This window comes from Medicago sativa, chromosome 4 (assembly GCF_051527215.1).
Source record: "Medicago sativa cultivar Bolivia chromosome 4, Bolivia_mono, whole genome shotgun sequence".
Taxonomy (NCBI): domain Eukaryota; kingdom Viridiplantae; phylum Streptophyta; class Magnoliopsida; order Fabales; family Fabaceae; genus Medicago; species Medicago sativa.
In genome coordinates this window covers 8,309,094-8,332,893 of record NC_140752.1, presented here as the reverse complement: position 1 = coordinate 8,332,893, position 23,800 = coordinate 8,309,094, and the positions used below count along the sequence as shown (strand labels likewise).

The 23,800-nt window shown below is 34.8% G+C and overlaps 2 protein-coding genes and 1 pseudogene across 3 annotated transcripts; 2 read left to right on the top strand and 1 right to left on the bottom strand.

Moving 5' to 3' along the window:
• Positions 1–1,314: 1,314 nt before the first annotated feature.
• On the top strand, positions 1,315–6,867 carry LOC146926003 (O-fucosyltransferase family protein). Of its 2 annotated transcripts, XM_085758428.1 has the most exons (6): positions 1,315–1,516; positions 1,813–1,892; positions 3,722–3,792; positions 3,901–3,989; positions 4,283–4,504; positions 5,956–6,867. In XM_085758428.1, the coding sequence occupies exons 1-6, from the start codon at positions 1,389–1,391 to the stop codon at positions 6,692–6,694; spliced, it is 1,329 nt and encodes a 442-aa protein (XP_085614554.1). In that variant the 5' UTR covers positions 1,315–1,388; the 3' UTR covers positions 6,695–6,867. The 2 variants fall into 2 exon arrangements, with proteins under 2 accessions (XP_085614554.1, XP_085614555.1); XM_085758429.1 differs by lacking the exon at positions 1,315–1,516 and having other exon boundaries at positions 3,683–3,792.
• A 160-nt stretch (positions 6,868–7,027) lies between these two features.
• On the top strand, positions 7,028–11,751 carry LOC146926002 (cinnamoyl-CoA reductase 1-like). Its single transcript, XM_085706846.1, has 6 exons — positions 7,028–7,179; positions 9,339–9,528; positions 9,717–9,902; positions 10,080–10,242; positions 10,771–10,960; positions 11,478–11,751. The coding sequence occupies exons 1-6, from the start codon at positions 7,028–7,030 to the stop codon at positions 11,614–11,616; spliced, it is 1,020 nt and encodes a 339-aa protein (XP_085562972.1). The 3' UTR covers positions 11,617–11,751.
• On the bottom strand, positions 11,707–22,948 carry LOC146926001 (uncharacterized; annotated as a pseudogene).
• Positions 22,949–23,800: the final 852 nt, after the last annotated feature.

Below are 23,800 nucleotides of genomic sequence, written 5' to 3'. Positions count from 1 at the left end.
TTCTTTAAGTTTCTAAGGTTTCAGATAGGTCCTTTAAGTTTCGAGTTTGTTTCAGATAGGTCTTTTCTATCAAATCAACTTTGGCTTAACAGAGGTTGATAGAAAGGACATATCTGAAACAAACTCGAAACTTAAAGGACCTATCTGAAACCTTAAAAACTTAAAGGACCTATCCGAAACAAACTTCAAACTTAAAGGACCTATTTGAAACCTTAGAAACTTAAAGGATCTATCTGAAACAAACATGAAACTTAAAGGACCCGGGGAGGTATTTGGCCCAAATAATATTATTCTAGTCTACAACGCTTGATTCAACACATCTCTCTCCCCCCTCCCCATTGCCTCCAATCTTTCTTCTCTCTTATAGAAGAATAAAAGAATAACAAATTGTTCAGTAGCAAGGCTTCAAGGTGTTCTGGATTGTCATTTTGCGTCATGTTACTAGACAAAATTGCATGTTATTAATGTCATGCAATGCACACAACCAGAACTCCAAGTAACAAGTTTACAAAGGACATGGTATGCCACACTATATCCCACACTTGATCTAAATTCGTTGTTAATTGAACCACAATGAACAACAACATTTACTTGACCATTTTAAGCTCACCATCAATTCAGTAGTAAAAGTATTACATTGTACTAACTTTAAAGAATGATGTTTAAATATGTTCATGATCTTTAGTGGCTCGGGTGGAGGAATTAAAAAGTGGAGTGATAAGGAGATCAATGTTCAATCTTCATCTCCGATATAATATTAACATTTACTTTTCCTTAACAATAATAATGTTATTGTTTTTTTTTATAAAACACACCTAAATTGAAACAGTTGCAAAATAATAATCTGTATTTGATTAAAAAAAACTATTATCTCATAAGCCAACATATTTTTTATTTATTTTTAAAATAACTTTTACACATAACTTTAAAATGCAATTTTGTATGATTCTTAACCGGTTACTCCATGAAATAATTTATTCTGAACCTTCAATCAAAAGCAAATTTGAGTGACAATTTTAGACTCGAGCTCTGCTATTCTCTTTAAAAGGGACACAAATTCTCTCCGTTATTAAAGTATCTAATTGAATCTCAACCACTAATTTAAAAGAAGGCAACCATAAATTACTTTCATACTTTGTCATGAACTTGGACATCATCCCACCTTAAATTTTCATAGAATCTAGCTAGAAAAAGAGTTGCATTAATTAATTTATCTAAAAAAGAAAGAGTTTGGTTTAAAAAAGAAACAAGAAAAAGAGTTGCATTTATTTTTCAAATAAAATAAATATATGGAGAAACCAAAATATACAACTCATACATCGTCAATTTCTTTCATTTCCATCTTCATCGCAAAATTAGAAAGAGATCAAATCCTTCACTAAAATCAAATGGTCGTTTTCTCTGTAAAACCCTTATTCACCATCTTCGTCGTTTCACTCACTCTCCTTGTCGTTTTCACATTGCTATCACCTCGTAACCCTTTCTCCCAGAATCCTATTTCTCAACAACCCTCACTGTAAGCTTCGCAATTTCACTTACTCTCTTTCTTTTACGCTTTGATTTCCCCAAAAGTTTCAAACTTTGCATCTGGGTATTTTCAGTTTTCAAAATTTCAGAATCTTATGCAATATTCTTCTCAATTTCAATTTCTCTTTCTTTTTCGGTTTAATAAAGCAAAAAGATTCTAACTTTGCATCTGGGTATTTTCAATATTGGATATTTTAGTATCTTATGCAATAGTAATTTTTTTTTTTAATTTTTCTTAATTTTTTTTCTTCTTGTTATTGATCTATGAAATTTGTGGGGTTGTAGAGGGGAGGTGGATATATGGAGTGTTCGGAGACTCATGGAATGGAGACCTTGCAAATGGTGGCTACAAGGGCATCTAACAGGTATTTTTTGCTTAATCAAATTATATTTTGTTCTACCAACTTTAAGTTTTGAATGTTAAAATTTGGTTAGTTTTTAATGAAATAGGCTTAGGTGGTTTAGGCATGTAGACATAAGACTTGTTGATTCTGTAGTAAGAGAGGAGGTTAGATGGGGGGATAGTCAGATCACTAGAGGCAGAGGAAGATTTAGAAAAGCTTTAAGAGATTGATGAGTTGGATCGAAATATGGTTTATGATAGAACATTATGTCGTAATTTGATCCATGTAGCTGACCCCAGTTAGTGGGGTAAAGCTTGCTTGTTGTTGTTGTTTAATGAAATTTTGTGATTGCTAGATTGATTAAAGTGATTCAATGTTGCACCAACCAAAACTTCAGATCGAATCATATTTGGTTCTGTTATTAATTTTTCAGCTTTGGAGATTAAAAAAGTGTGTTTTTTATGAACTTTTGTGATTACTAGATTCATTTAGTGGACATGACTTATAGTTTGGTTTTTACTTAGTTTAGGATAGCTGTAACTGTTTGTAGCGATTAAACTTTTGGAAAATCACTTGGAATTACTCACTCTACTTTTGAATGATTGGAATTTAGGCCATATGCTTAGCTTTACATTGATCTGTGAAGCATTGACATAGCTACTGCGCACGACAGTGATACATTTACACTGGTAATAATTTGAGAAAATAGATGTAATTGAATCTAAGCATATGTGTCGGTGTCGGACACTGATATGTGCGGGACATCGAATGCTCCTTCGATATGAAGTAATTGTATACTCCCTGGCATTGTACACCCTGAGATTTTAAAACTATAGAATAGTTATTTGAACCCACTGACCTAAAACTTTTGCAGCGATGCCCAAAACAAACATTCTCATTTGTTACTGTTCCCATGTGACAGCAACAGCCAAAATGAGGGACTTCTCATTTTGGGATTTGTGAAACCAAACATAACCCTGCATTGCCATAACTCCCCTCTTGGACCCTAGCTGCACCAGTACACTCAATTGCGGTTCCCTATGCTGCACTAGTGGTTGAGATTAGTGGTTTCAAGGGCGTATTCGTACACTTTCAGTGGACTTGTTGTTAGAGACTTGCAAATTCGTGATAGTTTGGTCTTTTCTTTCTTCATCAACTTCAGTCAATCATCTTTGTAATGCTCTCCATGTCTTTTGGTTTGTATGCTTTGATTTTGTGTTTTGTTATTCTCCCCTGTTTTCATTTGTGTCTTTTGCATTTGTTTTTAATTGTGAAAGATAATGGAAAAATATTTGAAGAATAGATTCTGTGAATCATGTTCTCAAGGACAACACATTATAGTTAATGCGAAAGATTTTGACAATCTCGGGAATCAAATTCCCAAGGAGCGTTTTAGGCTATGAATATTGTGAAAAGTAGGTTATGTAGTCAAATGAGGGGTTGACGAATTGACAATTATCTAGTCTTATGACTTATATTGGAGACATGAAATCATATAGATGACAATCATAAAGTATGTTTGAAATTTATTTAATTACATATATTACAATGTTATTAGATAATATGTATATGTTATATATATGATAATAATTATCAATTGAAGTTAATTAGTTTGCACCCCTTCTCTAGATGCACTACTGATATGAAGTGTCGGTGCTACATCGATAGTGATATTGGAACTTAAAAGTGCAACTCAGGAATTGAATTTTGCTAAAACAATTTTCAGTGGATAGGGTCAGTTAGTTGGTTGAGACAGGGCTGATGATTGGCTTTTTATTTTCTGAATCAACCTTAATTGGCTTTCATTGCAGACATTGCTTTCGTTATTTTTTATTCTTGAAATGGTGCAGCTCTACCAATAGAAACCAATGGATATATCAGAGTGGATTGCTATGGAGGCCTCAATCAGATGCGAAGAGATGTGAGTGTTTCAAGAAAACTCCTGAATTTGAACTCCAGATTCTTTGTTGATGTTCGATACTCTTTTGCTTGTTTCTTGAAATTGAGTTAAAATCTGTTGTGATTGCAGTTCTGTGACGGTGTGGGAATCGCTCGGCTGTTAAATGCAACACTTGTCCTGCCAAAGTTTGAAGTGGCTTCATATTGGAATGAAACAAGGTAATTTATCTTTCTATTTATGTGGAATTGTTTTATTTGCAATTTTTAATCGAAATACTGGTAATTGGTTGGTTAGTGATTGGACTTTCCTATCTTATCATCTGATCAGTGTTGTCAAATATCGGCCATGGCATCACCATGGCAGATTGCAGTGGTGGAATTTTTGGCGTTTTGCCATAGGTCTTCCATCTGCAATGAATAACACTGCATTTGATCTATGTTTTTCTAAGTTACAATATCACACTTATCTGAACTATACTAAAAGGATTTCTGTATGGTTTGTTCCATTACAGTGGTTTTGCGGATGTATATGACGTAGACTACTTCATGCAACATATGAATGGCTTTGTCAAAGTCGTCACAACATTACCACCGGAGATTGCAACAAAAGAACCAGTTCCAGTGGACTGTAGCAAAAGGAAAGGCCAATTTGATTATGTTGAAAGCGTTCTCCCATCTCTGTTAAAACACAAATACATTTCAATCACACCAGCAATGTCCCAAAGAAGAGACAGGTATGGTTACGTTTCTCATTCAAATTTCAAGACCATAAACTAGTTGCTTACCATAAACATCCCCGATACTATTGATTCAAACAGATTCATGGTGAATGAGCTTTTAATTCCCTGCATCTTTTTTCTTTTTCTTTCTATTTCCCATATACTTTGATAGAGGGATATCACTCTACTTAGACAATGCTTATGATGCATATATTGAGTATATCTCCAACTTGGTTGTTGAAATAATAAAAATTCAAAAAAGGTCCCTAAAACTGCAAATTGACTGTCATTTTAGTATACTCTCCTAGTAGCATTTTGAGTTAACATTTATTAAGACTGATTTGACATTTATAATTACTTCCTTAAGAATGGTTTATAAGCAAAAAATACTCCATCTATCTTGGAATGAAATATAAGCAAAAGTTATCACTTTTTATCTTTTTTAATGCTACTATCTCCAAAATGCCCTTCATTTAATGTAAATTTTGTTTCAACTCAAAAGTTATTTATGTAATATTAATAACTTTTAAATAAAAGGCTTAAATGCATGTGATCCCTTAACTTTTAAAAAGTTGCGATTTTGACCCCCTAACAAAAAAAATAACAATTTAACCCCTTAATTTTACAAAACGTTGCAAAGCTGCCAAGAAGACACCACGTGTCCCAAAACAGGGGGTCAAAATCACAACTTTTTGTAAAGATAAAAGGCCAAAAGAGCATATTTCCCTAAAGTTGGAGGGTCAAAAGAGCATATTTCCCTAAAGTTGGAGGGTCAAAAGAGCATATTTCCATATAGATAGAGGGCAAATTTTTTATGTCTTTTATTAGGGGGCCAAAATCGCAACGTTTAGGGGGGGAACTGCATTTAAGCCTAAATAAAATTGTGTAGTTAATTCTCATTCTTAAGATGTGTAATTTTGTCAACTTTAGCTTATAAGAGTAATCTTTTAGGGCAAATTGATTACAAGTATTCAACTTTAGTGACTAATTTGAAATGTTTGCTAATAGTGGGCAACATCTAGACATAAATGACCGAGGACTTGCAATTTCAAAGACTTTTTTAATTCCAGTTATTTCCAGGGACTAATCTGACAATGACAAAAGTGTTAAAAGACTATATTAGGAGTTTACTCTAGCTATGCTATTATACTTTAGAGTATTATTCTTGACATCCTATCATAATTTCATTATAATTTTTTTTCAACAATAATGCACAGTATCAATGTATGCTATGAGCTAGTCCAAAAGTGTTGGTCTGCTGCTCAAATGTGATATTAAATGCTGGCAAGAATAATTCACCGTGGTTGTAATATTCAATTTCTCATAAGACTAATAATGGCTATGCAACTTCAATCCCCTTGATGCCAAATCACAAATTATAGAATAAAATAGAAGGAATGTTATTCAACATCCAGAAATAATTCACAGTTGTAACTGGATTTTTTTTTTTCCTTCTACCTTTGCAGATATCCTTTGTATGCAAAAGCTGCTCTTTGTCAAGCTTGTTACAAGGCGTTACGTCTCGCCAAACCCCTGGAAAGTAAAGCCTCTAAGCTTCTAGATGCAATACCTAAACCCTTTTTGTCTCTCCACCTTCGTTTTGAGCCTGACATGGTTGCATACAGCCAGTGCCAATACACAGGCCTTTCACCTGCTTCCATCAAAGCCGTAGAAGCAGCAGTAGCACTAGTGGAGAGAAAACCATGGACCGGAGAGTTAGCCCGCATTTGGAGACAACGTGGGAAATGTCCCCTCACACCTAATGAGACAGCTTTAATACTTCAATCTCTTTCTATTCCACCAAGCACTAATATATACCTGGCGGCTGGAGACGGTCTGATGGAAATCGAAGGATTAACAAATATTTACACCAACATATTCACCAAGTCTAGCCTTCTCAATGAAGAAGACTTCACAAGCATGCATGGAAATACAAAAGCTGCTTTGGATTATTATATATCTATCAATAGTGATTCCTATATGGCTACATATTTTGGGAACATGGACAAGATGGTTGCAGCAATGAGAGCTTTCAAAGGATTGTACAAAACTCTATTTTTGAGTAGAAGAGGATTTGCTGAATTAACCTCACAAGGTCTTAAGGGAAAAGAGTTGATGCAAGCCCTCTGGAAGGTTCACAGAGATGAGTTTGTCGCGGGAAGAGGCTCTGCTCTTCCCGAGTGTTTTTGCGAATTCAAGTTGTGATTTTGGATCTAGGATTCATCATTTTTTTTAACTTTTTTTTCTGTACCTAATAACTTATTAATTTAATTCTTCACGGAGTTCTTGTGCTTCACTTTGAAAGAAGGCATTCGTTACATTGATGTAATGTGTTCTTTTTAATTTGATCACCAATGAAGGGATGTAGTTTCTATCTATTGAGGAGTTTCTTTGAAGTGTGAAGTTAGTAATATGATCAAGTAATGTGATCAATTACACAGTGTCACTATACATATAATACGACTTGCATTGGGAGTAGGTATATATTTATCATATTTCATTGCTTATTATCAATGAATATTGCAAGACTTGGAAGACATGCAGAAGATGCTGAAGTACATTGAGAAGTTGATGCTTTTGGTAGCAGACATCAATAATAAAAGCCTACAATTTCATGATCTTGTTCCAGATTTATTTACTTGGACTGGCAATCGTGATGGCATTTATTCGGCTAGCTCTAGATACAAATGGTTGCTTAAAAATATTATGTGTATGCCTCCTATTATGTCTTGACAGTGGTTTGGAAAATTAAGGCATCAAAGAATATTAAATTTTTCATTTGGTGTCATCACTCTATCCCCACTATTTCTATGTTCCACCATAGAAGAATGGCTTCCAATAACTAACGTAGTCGTTGTTTGCAGCATGAGGAAACAATCTTACATTGTTTGAGGGGTTTTGGCATTCACTCGGTTGTACTAATATTAGTCTCTTGAAAATTGTTGACACCGGCTAAAAAACACCAGTAAAAGACGTAAATACCTCTGTTAGCTGCCGCCGGATTGGAAATCCTCGATAGTTAACTGCCGTCGGTTCCCTTTTCCCTCGACAGTTAGATGCAGATGCGTCTATGTTGTGCTTTTCCCCAGAACTTCACATTTGCTCATTTTAATATCCTCCGAAATCAATAAATGAGGAAACAAAAAACGATAAAATATGCGATTAAAAGGAAAAAACTATAAAGCAAGAAAATAAATAAGCAGATAACGATTTTGTTTTAGTTTTTTAAGAGGAGTAGTGATGTTGGAGAAGGTTGTCATAACATTGTATGTTCGAAAACCTTCTCCAACATCACCACGCATCTTATAAATTGTTTACACCTCTAAATTTAAAACCAAAAAACAATGAAGAAGTTTTTTGGTTTGCTGCTGCATGATCTCTATTGAGATATTTTCTACTACGAGGTGCACTATCTCCCAATATTTTGTTTCGACGCTCTCTGAATCGGTTGACCATATAAGTTTCTTCAATTTCACATTTTCGATTGTAGGCTGCGAAATCAAAAGGATATTATGATGGATCCATTAATAGTTTTTTGTGATATTGGAAGTAGATTGAATGAGATTTGGGATATTGGTACATCAATGGATCTATGAGTCCCTATATATAAGTACATTGAGTGGTGGGCACTGACGGATTCGAAATAAGTTATTGTATAGAGTTAATTATCAAATAAGGACTAGATTCGAATTGGGTGGTACATATTAAAACACAATAACCCATACATTAAAGTCAAAAGTCATGGACAATTATTAAAGCAAACACTACACACTTGACATCACTGTCTGGGGAACACCCACTCGCGTTTGTCTGGCGCGTGGGCGGCATGCGCGCTGGCAGGTTTAGCGCCGCGTGGCCTGCTCTTGGCCCACCATTGCAGATTTCAACATGTTGAGTTCTTTCAACATCTCTCTTCCACCTCATTTTTCCTCAACTTTCAACACACCATTGCATGCTTTTTAAGAGTTGAAAATGACATTCAACACACCATTGCACTTGGTCTTATGTTTTTATTTTCTCTCTCTCTATTGCTTTGGTTTTTTGTGTCAGGACCTGCATTTCTTTGTATATTTTGATTGTCCCACAAGTTGTCTCATATCTAAATTTTCAATGACATTCAACACACCATTGCACTTGGTCTTATGTTTTCATTTTCTCCCTCTTTATTGCTTTGGTTTTTTGTGTCAGGACCTACATTTCTTTGTATATTGTGGTTGTCCCACAATCCCACAAGTTGTCTCATATCTAAATTTTCAAAATGACAAATAGTTCATGAAATGGAAGACTGACAACAAATTTAGTCGTTATGTGACCGTCAATTTTGATGCAAACTAGAGAGATCAAGAAAAGGTCTAAACAAATTTTTGGAAACATACTCCAACTAATCCCTGTATATATATATCTGAGAAGTGTCCAAGAAGTGTTCTAAGGTGTGTCGAAGCAAAGAATAACAAGTTTTTTTGGGACACTTGTCGTACGAGTGTCGAACACCGAGACATCTAATCCTAAAGGTACCTGTGCTTCATAGATCATATGAGAAGTGAGAACCCTTTATGTTTTGTTTTCAACCAATTCCATGACCTGTATACGACCTTTTCAAAAATCTGCTCAGCAGTTGAAAACTTTGAAGAAAATTTTGACTGGTTAATAGCATTCCAAATAGTCGTATGAATGTTGAAGCAAAGAAATTTTTAATCCCTGTAAATATATCTGAGATGCGTCCAATAAGTGTTTAAGGTAAGTCGAAGCAAAGAATTTTTTTTCGGAACACTTGTCGTATGAATGTTGGACACCAACGCATTTTTGTTGGAACACTTGTCGTACGAGTGTTTTTGCGATTCATTTGAAGTGCATGTCCGACAACTGCAGGTAGTCCGAAATATGAACACTTGCTAAAACTGGAGAAAGCTTCTGAGAACCTTACACTCTTCAAAGCAGATATCTTGGATTACGAATCAGTTTACTCTGCAATTGTTGGATGCAGTGCAGTTTTCCATGTTGCTAGCCCTGTACCTTCAACAGTTGTACCTAACCCTGAGGTAATGTTTCTAACGTTCTTTTATATGCAGACTAATTTGATATGTCACCGCGTGGTTCTAGTTTTGCCTTCATGGTGAAAACACACCAGTAAGTTGAGAGATTTTCATCTTATCCATCAGTGTCATCGAAATTGTTCATGTTAGTAAACACGACATCCATGAAAAAGTACTTGAAGCTTAATGTGCAGGTGGAAGTGATTGAGCCTGAAGTGAAGGGAACTGCTAATGTACTTGAAGCTTGTCTCAAAGCTAATGTGGAACGTGTCGTCTTTGTATCATCTGCAGCTGCTGTTGCTATCAACCCTAATTTACCAAAAGATAAAGCGATTGATGAGTCTTGTTGGTCTGACAAAGACTACTGCAAAAATACTAAGGTCACTAAGATTTTATTATATTTGTGCATGACATAAATGTATCATTAGCCTTATGATATGATAGTAGTGTCTTATAATTTTTTTTCTTCAGATCTTTAAGTTTCAAAATATGTTATGTTTCAATCATCGAAGAATTTTGGGTTATGTAAATAAGCTTATACTTCGCATGTGATCCAGAACTGGTATTGTTATGCCAAGACAGAAGCAGAAGAACAGGCCCTGACTTTCGCGAAAAGAACTGGACTTAACGTGGTAAGCATTTGTCCTACTCTTGTTTTGGGACCAATTTTACAGTCAACCACAAATGCAAGTAGCTTGGTTCTCGTCAAACTTTTAAAAGGTACCTACTGATATGCCTTATCAAGTTCTTATAACAACATGCATATTTGTGAACTGTATAATCGAGTTAAAATTCCTTGTTGTTTTCCATGATAATGATAACCACATAACTTCTATAAAATCCTTGGCTGTGTAACAGTAGCGTTTTATTTTTAGTGTGCATAACAGAATCAGAGTTTTGGCGTCAATATTTATTTGGATATTATGTTTGAATATTAGTAGCAATTTTTTTTGATGATTAGTTATAAATATCTGTTAAGTTTTGTGTGTTCTTCCATTTTTTAGCCTTTATATGTGTATGTCCATACACCATACTACCACTACCTGCTTCACCGCTATAGTGTTTTGGGAGTCGGCCGTTAAGCTAAACTATCTGCTACTAAATAGATAGATCATGAATTACGAATATGCCCGGATTATTCTCTGCATAACTTGTTTTCTGCCAGTATAATTTAACTAATTTCATATACTATAGATTTCATATAAATGCTAAAATCATTTTTCATGTTAATCATCCTGTCTTTGTTAGAAGGCTGCGATTCATTGGAGAATAAGCTTCGTTGGATTGTTGACGTACAAGACGTAGTTGATGCAATACTTTTGGCCTATGAGAATCACAAGGCAGACGGGAGATACATCTGCACTTCACACACTATCAACACACGAGATTTGGTGGAGAAATCGAAGAGTATATATCTGAACTACAAGTACCCTACGAAGTAAGCTTCATTTTCTAAAGTAGTAGTCATAAACCAACCTTTAAATTTAAATATTATCAGTAATATTAATAATATCAAGATATATAAGAAATGTGAAAAGAAAGAATTTTTTGCAACGGTAAACTAAAGAAGTAATTAATTAATTAATGAGGAATATATGTAAAGGAGATTAACTATTAAGCATGTTCTTGTGATCAACAATTGTATCAGGAAAATTGTAGGGTCGTGAGAATGAGCCGGGAAAAATTGCAAGTAATGTTGCGCGACGGAGTACTTGCAGTGTCGATCTTAATAGTTGCATTGTCACATCGAAAAATTCAGGTTGAAGGTGTGTCTTGTGTCCGGCATTAAGACGATACTGACACATGTGTTTAAATCCAATACTTCTGTTTTATCAAATTATCATTGGTGTTAGCGTGTCAGTGTCGTGTTCGGTGTATGTGTTAGTGTTTCATTGCTACTTGCCTATATAGATTTGATGGTTACAATCTTATGTTAAAGTTTTCATTGCTGGCAGCTATATTGAGATGGATGATTACAAAATGCTGAGCTCAGAGAAACTGCAAAGTTTGGGTTGGAAATTCAGGCCATTGGAGGAAACACTCATTGACTCTGTTGAGAGCTATAAAGAAGCTGGACTACTTCAATCAGAATAATTTTAGTTCTCCTAAAACCTAAACAAATGTGACTGCTTGTTTAGCAAACAAGGCATGATATATGTCACAATGAAATTCCTCTACTTCTACTCAGCAATAAAAATCAACACCAGAAGGTGTGATTATCTTTCTCAAGGAAGGCCTTGTATGTATTAGTCCACAAACAAAATCACCATCCACCAAACTGCAATTCCTCAAATTCAACTCTTTCAATGCTATAGAATTTTTTATTACTTTCCTTACTCCCTTAGTTGTAACATACAAACAATTACGAATGTCCAAAAACAATAGTCCAGTGCACCACTTTGAGATTATTGAGAGTGATTCATCTACAATTCTTGATCCTGACAAGTTTAACACCTTCAATTGAGAAACTTGAAAGTTTATCTCAAACTTTTCTATTCCAGTATATGCAAGGTTTAAGTGCCTTATCTCATAGCATCTCTTCATAACCTCAACAATACATTCTCCAGATATACCTTCACAAGCCATTAAGTCAAGAAGTTGTAAACCAAGACAAATGGAAGAAAATTTGATTAAACTTGCATCATTCAGTAAAATATTATCACCAAAATAAACCGCTTTTACTTGGCAGTTGACAACAAAGTCCGACATGGAATTGGAATCTTCTTCACCTTCTACTCCGTTATACGTTCTCTCCATTTTGATCTCACGGAGCAAGGGACAATTTCTTGTGAGTATGAAAAAGGTTGAGTTTGTTAGCTGGCAACAACCGCTATGGTTTATAGAGGTCAAGTTAAGAAGAAATATCAATAACTTGTTGATACATTGGTCAGTTAGAAAGTCAGATTTTCGAAGATCTAAGCATTCAATATATTGACATTTGGATTAAAACATAAAAGATTCCTGAAAATGTTAAGTTGCAACAGTCTTGGAGGACAAGTTTTTTCAGACAATCAGAAGCAGTGTTTGCGACTGAGATAAGAAACTCATCTGATATAAAAGAATTTGACAAATCAATAGCTTTTAATCTCTTCAAGCTCACGAATGAATCAATCAAATCCAAGTTAATAGGTAGGGGTGTCAAACCAGGTCCATGTATTCTTTTCTTTTCAATGTTAAAGGATATCGAAGTCAAACTTGGCCTCATTTGGATCGCAGAAGCATTTCCAACTTGGGATATTTTGAAACATTGGAAGAATGAAATTTCTTCCAGTGATCTGCAGTTCTGGCATAGAGACAAAAGAGATTTATCAGTGATCAAGTGATTACCAGAAAAATCGATCTTGCGCAGATTCTCAAGCATGGAAGACAGCCTTAGTAATCCAAAATCAGATGCTTGAGAATCCAAAGGAAAGCTAATGTCAAGCTCTTCAAGAAATGGGAAACAATAAGCTATCACTACCAGATGACTATCGCGAAGAGAGCCAATGTTTGAGCAATTCAAAACCTTCAAGTTTATCATCTTTGAACCAAGTTCTCGCAATCCATCAACAGGAAGTGTTCTCTGGTTGGAAAGATTAACGAAATCAAGGTCCAGCCCAAATTGTGAAACTTGATGAAGCAAGCCTTCTAGTTCACCATTGAAGTGACTAAAATCTACGACTTTGAGCCTTAAAATTCTCGAGAGTAGCTGAGGAAGGAATAGAACAGTGGAATCATTTACTGTCAGAGAGAATTTAACTCGGTTTGTAATGGAAAGGAATTTCTTGCAGACCATAGAAACCGACTCCAAATCATGTCCTTGGCCAAGGAATTTGAAGACTGGTTCCCAACATTGTTGAGGAAAATCTTTTTGCAATGTGGTGTGGTGCCATGAAATACTCCAGAACCCCACATGCCCAATTTTTTTATATGAACAATCATAATTTAAATGTGTTTTTCTTACATGGAGCCGAAAACTTTTCCATTTTTAAGTCATTTATATGAATGTGCAACAATATTGAATTTATCAACAACTTTTTGAAACTGGTCATGTTGTCCATAAAGTAATTTAGAACTTAGAAAACATTTGATAATAATAATATTTAATCTCAAAATGAGGGTTACTTGATTCTACACAAAAATAAAAATAAAAACGTGTCACGTTTAATTTTCAATGTAGTGTTTCATCCAATTATACCCTATAAATATAATCAGTATTATGTGCTCCATTTCCAAGTTAAAATCTTCCACTTCACATTTAGGTAGTAGTGTTAATAGTGAAAATTGGAAGGCAGAAAATGAGAAGGCAAAATAGTTTACTTGCATAACAAGTAATGTACTAGTACTTAAACTAACTTGCAGTTAATTGGTTAGACAGTTAGTTAGATTGATAACTGAATCTAGTTTGTGATAATGTTGGAGTATAGCTTCTATATATAGTGAGTATATTTGTAACAACTAGATTGGTGAATAAAATTTTCATTTTTTTTTTTATGCTTCCTTCTTTGTTTTCTTTGCATGTTTGCAAGCTTTTTCATTCATCCAGAGTCTAAGATCATCCTTCCACATATAGTGAATATATCAAACAAACAAACAACTAAAAATGCTGCCAACGCACAAAAACTATAGCTCCTAGATGAGCCTAACCCAAGACTTTTTTTTTGATGACAAATGTTAGTATGTTAATTTTTTTTTTCTCCTTGTCAGAACTTGAACACTGGACCTCCAACTCCTTAACCTTTAGCTCAAATCAGTTGAGCTACCCAATCACAAGCCTAACACAAGACTAAAGCCTCAAAAACTAAACTGTAGCAAGGAGCGCAACCAAGATCAGAAACCGAAGCACACTACACACTTAACAGAACAAAACAGCCCCAAGCAATACCCTAAATCGAAGGATAGCATAAAACCCCCAAAAGCCACCTAAAACATGAGGAAACCACCAAGCGCCAAACTGCAGTACCACATCAAACAAACCTTAGCAGCCCTAAGCAAAAAGAACAACAGACCGATATGGTGTTAAAGCAAACTGACCATACAAATTCACGGATTCCACAACCAGTCAAGCACAGTCCTAGCTTCTAATCAAGGAAAGAAAAACCGCTCCGGCCAGAACAGCAAAGAACAATGTGCTGCAGCAACTGTGCAAAACCTAAGTTGCTGGTGAAGGTTGCTATAAATAAGTATGACACAACACAAGAATCAAATCCAGATGATACAATTCAAGGGAAAGCAAAGAAAAACAATGTAATTTCTAACTTTGTATAACACATAACTAATTGCTAACAATGTAATTCAGTAATTGGACTTAGTCTGCGAGCACATGATGAAGATTAGTTTATTTTGTTTAAATAATTCTTCGCATTTTGTTTGAGTATTACTGTGGTAGAATTGGCCACGCTATAGACACTTGTTTTAAGAAGCTTGGTTTCCCTCGTGAATCTAAGCCAAAGGGAAAGTACTTCATCTGTGAAGAATTTGATGAGAAAATAGACAGTAGCAGTCCTTCTGAAAGAGGTACCGGTTGCAATGATTGTGGAAATGGAAAGAGCTAAATGTGCCTCACTAGTGATGAATGCAGGATTATGTTCAACTTGCAGGGAGCACATCAGGTCACTTGGTTCTGCGAAGCAGATTGAAGGTATAAATCAAGTAGTAAACCAAATTGTTTTCTAATTTTGAAATTGGGCTGGATCAGTTTTTGTATATATTGTTTAACATGATTTTAAGTTATGGTTCAAGTGAACCACTTTATATGCACACTCCTATTTCCTGGTACTCTTAGTCAAAGGAAGCAGTTTATTCTTTTTTGGGTGTAAACCGGGTATCCTCTGCGCGCAACTGCGGAGACTAATCATCCCTTGAGCATTGTGGGACCCAAATGGGTGGCAGGCTAAAGGAAGCAGTTTATTCAATAATATTTACCTATTTAAAAAAAAAATTCAATCGCGGTTCCTTATGCTGCACTCGTGGTTGAAATTAGTGGCTTTATGGGCGTATTCGTTCACTTTAGCATCTTGTAAGTTCACTTTCAGCGAACTTGTTGTCGGAGAAAATGCGACACCTGTATTAAATTTCCATGTCACCTAATGTTAACCGATGCCGTTTTCTCTCTCTGTTTCGCGCAAAAGAACTCTGTTTTGCTCATAAGAAACTGCCAATCCCAAATCCATTAAACCGCCAATGAAAATGCAGAAAAAAGTCCGAAGTTTGTTTAAAAATCCCCGCCTTAAAAATTGCAGCCTGCAATTCAAACTAGCATAAACTTTCACTGCCAGTCCCAACAATAGTGTGATCACTATTAATTTTAGTGCACCTTATTAATCTGGTTTTTCTTTTGCAAAATCAAAATTGAGACCATGATTATATTTGTGTATAAAAAGGATTATGAAACATCTATTTTTATTTCAATTGAGCCTTAGAATATTGATCGATATGGATATATGCAATGCTTTCTCCTCATCATGAACCAAGCACGTACCCTTAGCTTCTTGAGGTTTCAACTGTTTTCCTTTGTTTATTATCTTTTTAATTATCATTTCATGCATAACAAACCATGATGTGTTAGGATGTTAATTGTTGATTTATGAAGTGGTTTTATCTCACCCTTTAAAGTGAAAATACATTTGCAGTAGGTATAGATCATTATAATTATTTATTATATGTCACTGTTTATCATCAATGAATATTGCAAGACTTGGAGAACATGCAGAAGAGGCTGAGGTACATTAAGAAGTTGATGCTCTTTGTTTTTCTTCTTAAGAGGGGCATTGTGATGATGGTTGGATACTGAATATGCTAAACACTCCCATACCAGATATGCATTGGCAGCATACATCAATTTCATGATCTTGTTCCAAATTTGTTTACTTGGATTGGCAATCGCGATGGCATTTATTCAGTTAGCTCTAGATACAAATGGTTGCTCAAAAATATTATGTCTATGCCTCCTAATATGTCTTGGCAGTGGTTTGGAAAATTAATTAAGGCATCAAAGAATATTGAATTTTCCACCTTAGAAGAATGACTCCCAATAACCAGCGTAGTCGTTGTTTGCAGCATAGTCACATAATTCGTGGTTCGCTTCGGTACGTGGTACGGGTTCGGGTACGCGGTACGCATCCTTCAAAGAATCCGGTACGTGGGGGGTATACATAGTCGGTACGCTATTTTGGTTTGCGGTACGCGCTAATGTATTAATTGTTACACTATTATGGGTAAGATTATAATTTGTTGTGAAAGGGGGTATGATTAGGAATTGTAACTTCATTATATTTTAATACAAATAGTCCAAACAAAGGCCCATTTACTGTCCAGACTCCAGAGGCCCAATGAAAAAACCTAATTTCAGAAATTAGAAGTCATCTTCTTCCTCCTAACAGCAGCGGCTCCTCTTTTTCCAGATTCAAGATCTATCTTCTGCCTCTGCCTTCTTCTCATACAAAATCGCTATTTCCTCCTTTCCATCATGACTTTCAGAAACTATCTCTTCCCTATTTCTAGATCTAATTTTCCAGATTTTCTGCGGATACTCCGGTACGCTTGCGGCTGCGAATTTTCACGCGAATTCCGGCGAACCAGTACGCGGAAGTACCGCGAATCGGTTCGCGCGAACCAATTCGCGGTTCTCCAATGGAACCAACGAATTATGTTACTCTGGTTTGCAGCATGAGGAAACAATCTTACATTGTTATGGCATTCACTCGGTTATGGTTATACAAATATTAATTTCTTTTCTCAGGTGAATGTTGTGGCTTTGATCAAGTTTAATGGTGTTGGTCTTAATGTTTCCTTCTTCTTAGCCGGTCTTTGCTGGAAATGGAAGGCGCACAATCCCATGTCTGTTGGGCATTCACTCGGTTACTTATTTATTTATGGGAAATGTTAACCAATGCCCCTAGGGCGCACTGGTTAAGGGAGCAAATATAGTAATTTTTGCATTGAAAGCTGTGTAATTAATGCATAAAAAGCTTAAAAAGTGTATTTTTTGACTTACAATTTCTTCTTTTGGCTTCCTTAACCAGTGCCCCGGGGCACTGGTTAACATGACCCTTTATTTATTTTTGATATGATAATATTTACTCCATCCGTCCCAAATTGTATGATGTTTTGGGCATTTGACACGTATTAAGAAATGTAATTAATATTGTGTGGGAAAGAGATATTATGAATTGTTTTACAAAATTGTCCTTAATAAATTATATGGGAAAGATAAATTAAAGAAATGAAAGAAGAGATAGTAATAAATAGTTAAGGGTATAATAGAAAAAGTAAAATTAATGTTTCTTTGGTATTGTAAAGCGACATATAATGTGGGACAATTTTTTTTTTCCAAAGCGACATACAATTTGGGACGAAGGGAGTATTAAACAAATTTTGACCAACATGAATATCCAGTGTGACCTAATAAGTATTGCAACATCATTGTGAATATTCCATATCATAAGAAATGATTCTAAAAATGAGACAAGGTTTCAAAATTCATAAAAGGGTCATGCTAACTTGTGCCTTTAGAGCCCATGTTAAGCAACCAAAAGTAGAAACTTTTTCTTAAATTTTGTGCATTCAATTAATTAAAAGTTAAAAAATTAAATTCAAATGCATTAATTGCAATGAACTATTTCTACTTTTGATTCATTAACTTGTGCCTTAAGGCACAAGTTAACATTTCCCTTCATAAAAATGTAAAATATGTGGATTAAAAATCCGATTTTTTTTAAACACGGAGATTAAAACTTATTTCTTTAAAAAAAATAAGGGACCAAATATATATTTAAGCCGATTTTCATGTCAGTTCACATTTATCAGGTAATTCAACACTTAAATTAACCACTCATTACACATTTAACTCACTATCGTTTATGATATCAATTAGCTTACTCAGTGTAATTTATTATTTTATTTTAAAACTAGCGAAAAGACGGGCACTCACGTGTACGTCTTTCCGCTCTTTTTGTTACATTAACGTCTGAAAATTATGAACGGTGTTTTTCTATAAAATTTTGATTTTGATTAAAACTAAAAATATAAATGTTCGTTGCTTTCAAGTTATAACAAACCAAACTAACCATAGCTATCTATTTCAATGACACCAACAATATAACAAAAAATATAATCTAATTATTATTTTCTAAATGACACCAACAACAATCTTTATTATAAAAATAATTGTTTAAGGGTATTATTGGGATAATAAAAAAGTAAGTATAAGTAAGTATAAATATACTCATTTAGTTTGTTACACTTTTTAAATGATAAAGGAAAAAAAACACATATATATATATATATATTCATATTGTGTTTGTTACATTTTTTTTAATATTTAAATTTATTCTTATCTATTTGTTACATGAGTTATTTGTATTAAAAATTGCTGACATTTTTGGAAAAAGAAAAAGTCAATCCAAAAGAGCTGAAAGATGTTTTTTTTTTTATATACAGTATAGATAAATCAAACTAAATAGTTTTTCCCTAAAAAATAATGGAGAATGCTAACCAGTGCCACAAGGGCATTGGTTAAGCATCCAAAACAAGTAAGTTTTCATGAAAAAGTTGTAGTATCTTATATTTCCAAAACAAAATTTCTATTTGAAGATTTTTTAACCATTTGCCCTGAGGGCACTAGTTAGCAATACCCAAAAATAATTCATATATAGTTTTAGGGCAATTAGAACCGGAATTCCATTCTTTGTGGGGAATAATTATTAGCCAAAACATAACCTATATCAGTTATGTTTATTTGTTTCCCACTGAATAGAAGGAATTGAGAGACTCTCTTACGATGGCGGCAACATCATCCAAATCCATTATCCCCAAAAACCCTAATAAACGAACAAGAAGAACAATGGCAGTGGCAACATGTCCCTATTTACCAGATGAGTTATGGGACCACATCTTCAAATTCCTTAACGTCAATGACGAAGACACTTTAAAATCTCTCTCAATCATCTCCAAACAGTTTCTCTCCATCACCAACCGTCTCCGATTCTCAGTCATAATCTCCAGTCAAATCATCCTTTCCCTTTCGCACTTCTTCCAAAGGTTCCCTAACATCACATCAATAGACCTCACACACTTATCCCGAGACATCGACCTTGACACACTTCTTACCCAAATCTCCACTTTCCCTATAAACGTCAAATCACTATATCTCTCCAACCGCGACGTCATTCCTGTAAAAGGGTTGCGAGCTTTGTCTGAAAAGATGAAAAATTTGACATCTCTCAATTGTTCCGAAATCACCTTTATAAGCAAGAATGGTTTATTCTTCATTGCTGATTGTTTCCCTTTACTCGAAGAACTCACCCTAACGGAAGAATACACCCCCTACCGTTCTTTCGCTATTTCTAGTAGCATTGATTTTGTGATAGATGATGATCGATTGTTGACACTTCCAAAAATCCGTAATATTTGTTTATATGTTAACTTCTTTGAAGAATTTCCCGACTCTCACTTGTTCTGAGATTACTTGTATTCGCAAGAATGATTTATTCTTCATTGCTGATTGTTTTCATTTACTCGAAGAACTCACCCTCATGGAGGAATTCAACCCCCATTGTTATTTCACTATTTCTAGTAGCATTGATTTCGTGCTAGCTGATGATGATGATTACGATGATGATGATCGATTCTTGGTACTTCCCAAAATCCATTTGTTTATATGGAGACTTCGTTGATAGAAGAGGCTGTGACGATTGATTGGATTTCATAGAGGAGACGAATAACTTAGTCGACGATGATATTGCATAGTGATATAGGATTAAGTTTAAGTGAGTTAGATCAGGGCTTACAAGAATCAGAGCAGACATGGTAGTTGCGCATTACCAAACTAGTATCTACAATTGTAAATGTTAGTGCTTTTTATCATTTTTTCAACTCATTCCGTCAGTGTCATGGAGGTAGTTATTGTTACAACTGACAAGTCACTCTAACGGAACAAGTTGATGAAATGATGAAAATGACTGGTGTCTTTTAGTTTGGAGTATATTTTTGTCTTTCAATAAATTTTAGGGACTAATTAAAATAACCGCTGTTTATGATTTCGATGATCGATTTGGTGGTTCACTTGTTTCCTTTGTTTATACTTGACAACTACATGTTTAAACACTTGGCATATTGTATTCTTTTTGACATAAGAATGAGAATTTGATTCTCAACTTTACTTTTGGGTTTCACTTATGAACAAAGGCATATTTAATTTTCTTCTAATGATGGTTTGTTCTTGCAAATATATGTATTGATTTAGTTAGATACTTATACAACTACGATTTTTTCTTTTCTTTACTGCAATGTAAACTAAAGTTGCTCAATGAATCAAAGGCTGCCAAGAGTTTCCATGTATTGATACGGATTATTTTTTAATGAATCCAAGTTTGTTTTTCTTTAGTGTAAGAGTGTAACAAGGAAAGTCTGTCAGTCCTGAAAGAACTTTTGTCCACATTGTTTTTGTCCAGCAGGGTAATAAGGAAAACAAAACAAAACAATTTTTGCGACAAGATTTTGTAAAACAATTCCGCTAATTCCGCTGATTTTTTCATCAACATTCAATAACTTGAAAATTACATTTTTCGATATGAGGATTCAGCCAGCAGCATAATACACTTTATTATGCATTTAAGCTTGAAGCACATAACAAGTAGAAATGATGCAGAATCTTTAAATCGTTCTCCTTGGATGAAAAAAATGCATTAAGGATGTATACATACATGAGCACATCTGATGTATACTTTAATTGGACTTAGTCTAAGTGCACTTGATGAAGATTAGTTTATTTTGGTTAAATAGTTCTTAGCATTTTGTTTGAGTTTTACTGTGGTAGAATGTGCCAAGAAGCATGGTTTCCCTCATGGATCTATGCCAAAGAGAAAACAGCTCAGCTGCGAAGATTGTGAGGAGAAAATGGATAGTAGAAATCATTATGAAGAAGATGTATCAGTTGCAATTAACAGGGAAAAAGACAGAGCTAAACGATCATGAGTGCAGGATTATGATCAACCTGCAGCAGGAAACTATTTGTACAAGTTAGATGGTTAGGGCACACATCAGGTCAATCAAGCTACTGTTATCAGAACTGGTTCTGTGAAGCAGATTGAATGTAGAAATCATGTATTTTCTTGTAGAACAAGTAGAGTTAGTCAAGTGTGGATAGTAGACTTTGATGCCACTGGTCATATTCACACATGATTGAATTGGTTTGATTCATATCATGAATGCAGGATTATGATACACCTTCAGCAGAAAACTATTTGTACAAGTTAGATGGTGATTTCCGGTAGAAATTGCCTTAGTATTCCTTAGGATTTTCAGTTATGATATTATGAAGTTTTTTATGAGACATTAGTAAGTTGTCTTCAGTTATGTTTTGTTTTAAAGACTATAACTTTAGGGAGTTTCTTCTCGTTTTAAGCTATGTTTCAGCTCTATTTATAGAGCACTGAAATGTTTGTAATGGTATGCTTGATGTTTTTTTTTGAGAGGGGAAAACTTATAGCATATCATTAATTAAAATGTGTTCAATACAATGTGGTGGCGTAACCAAAATATGGAAACTAGCCGATAGTGTGGCCGCCTTTGCTAATTCATGGGCAGCCCCATTTGCTTGTCTTCGAACAAACTCTACCCTCGAGTTTTCATATAAATGATTAAACAAGATTTTACAATCATTAATAATAGCTCCAAATTCCGTTGAATCATGCCTATTAGCTCCAAAGCTGTCAACCACTTTTTTGGAATCAAGTTCGAACTCTATAGGCCCTAACTGTAACTCATGCACCCATTGAAGAGCTGTCAACAAACCCAATGCTTCACCAATATGCACATCACACTTTGGAGTTAAACAATCTGTTCTTGCAATCACAAACGCACCTTCATCATCCCGAATGCAAATGCCTATTCCAATCCAGTTATCATTATTAGGAAAAGATGCATCAATATTACATTTCATTCGACCTCTATTCGGCTTACTCCATTTAATCACCCTTGCTGATTGCGAGTGCTCACCATTTCCAATAACAACATTGTTGCTCAGCCTTGCATTTCGAGCTGCATTCCACTCATACAACAAAGAAGATGCTCTCTCCAAAACGAAGTTTTGCGCATCTGTTACGTCATTCCAAATCTTGTTGTTCCGCTGTTTCCATATGCTCCATAAAATAGTTGCAAATAAGGCGGATTCTTCCGCGGACAGAACCTCTAACAGATGAAAAATAGCAGCACTGCTGTTCAAACCTTGAGTAACAGCAATATTGACAGCATTTGACAGATTTGACAAGTTCCTAATATTGCTACTACTAGGACAATTAAAGAAAAGATGCAAGCTATCTTCATCTGCTGAATTGCATAACACACAATGTGGCCGACAATTGACTCTCTTTTCTGAATGGTGGTTTGTTTTTGCGAATATACGTATTGATTTCTTGGCTTCAGACTTTTGAGTATTGTTTGTCATGCTTTTTTCATCAATATTCAATAACTTGGACAATTACATTTTTCTATACGAGGATTCAGCCATACATTAGGCACTTTACTATGCATTTAAGCTTGAAGAACATAAAATGCAGAAATGATGCAGAATCTTTAAATCATTCTCGGATGTAAAAAAGCATTAAGCATGTATACATACATGAGCACATATGATGTATACTTTAATTGGATTACTGTGATAGAATTGGCCACGCTATAGACACTTGTTTTAAGAAGCATTGTTTCCCTCGTGAATCTAAGCCAAAGGGAAAGTACTTCATCTGTGAAGAATTTGATGAGAAAATAGACAGTAGCAGTCCTTCTGAAAGAGGTACCGGTTGCAATGATTGTGGAAATGGAAAGAGCTAAATGTGCCTCACTAGTGATGAATGCAGGATTATGTTCAACTTGCAGGGAGCACATCAGGTCATTTGGTTCTGCGAAGCAGATTGAAGGTATAAATCAAGTAGTAAACCAAATTGTTTTCTAATTTTGAAATGGGGCTGGATCAGTTTTTGTATATATTGTTTAACATGATTTTAAGTTATGGTTCAAGTGAACCAGTTTTTATGCACACTCCTATTTCCTGGTACTCTTAGTTAGAGGAAGCAGTTTATTGAATAATATTTACCTATTTAAAAAAAAAATTCAATCGTGGTTCCTTATGCTGCACTCGTGGTTGAAATTAGTGGCTTTATGGGCGTATTCGTTCACTTTAGCATCTTGTAAGCTCACTTTCAGCGAACTTGTTGTCGGAGAAAATGCGACACCTGTATTAAATTTCCATGTCACCTAATGTTAACCGATGCAGTTTTCTCTCTCTGTTTCGCGCAAAAGA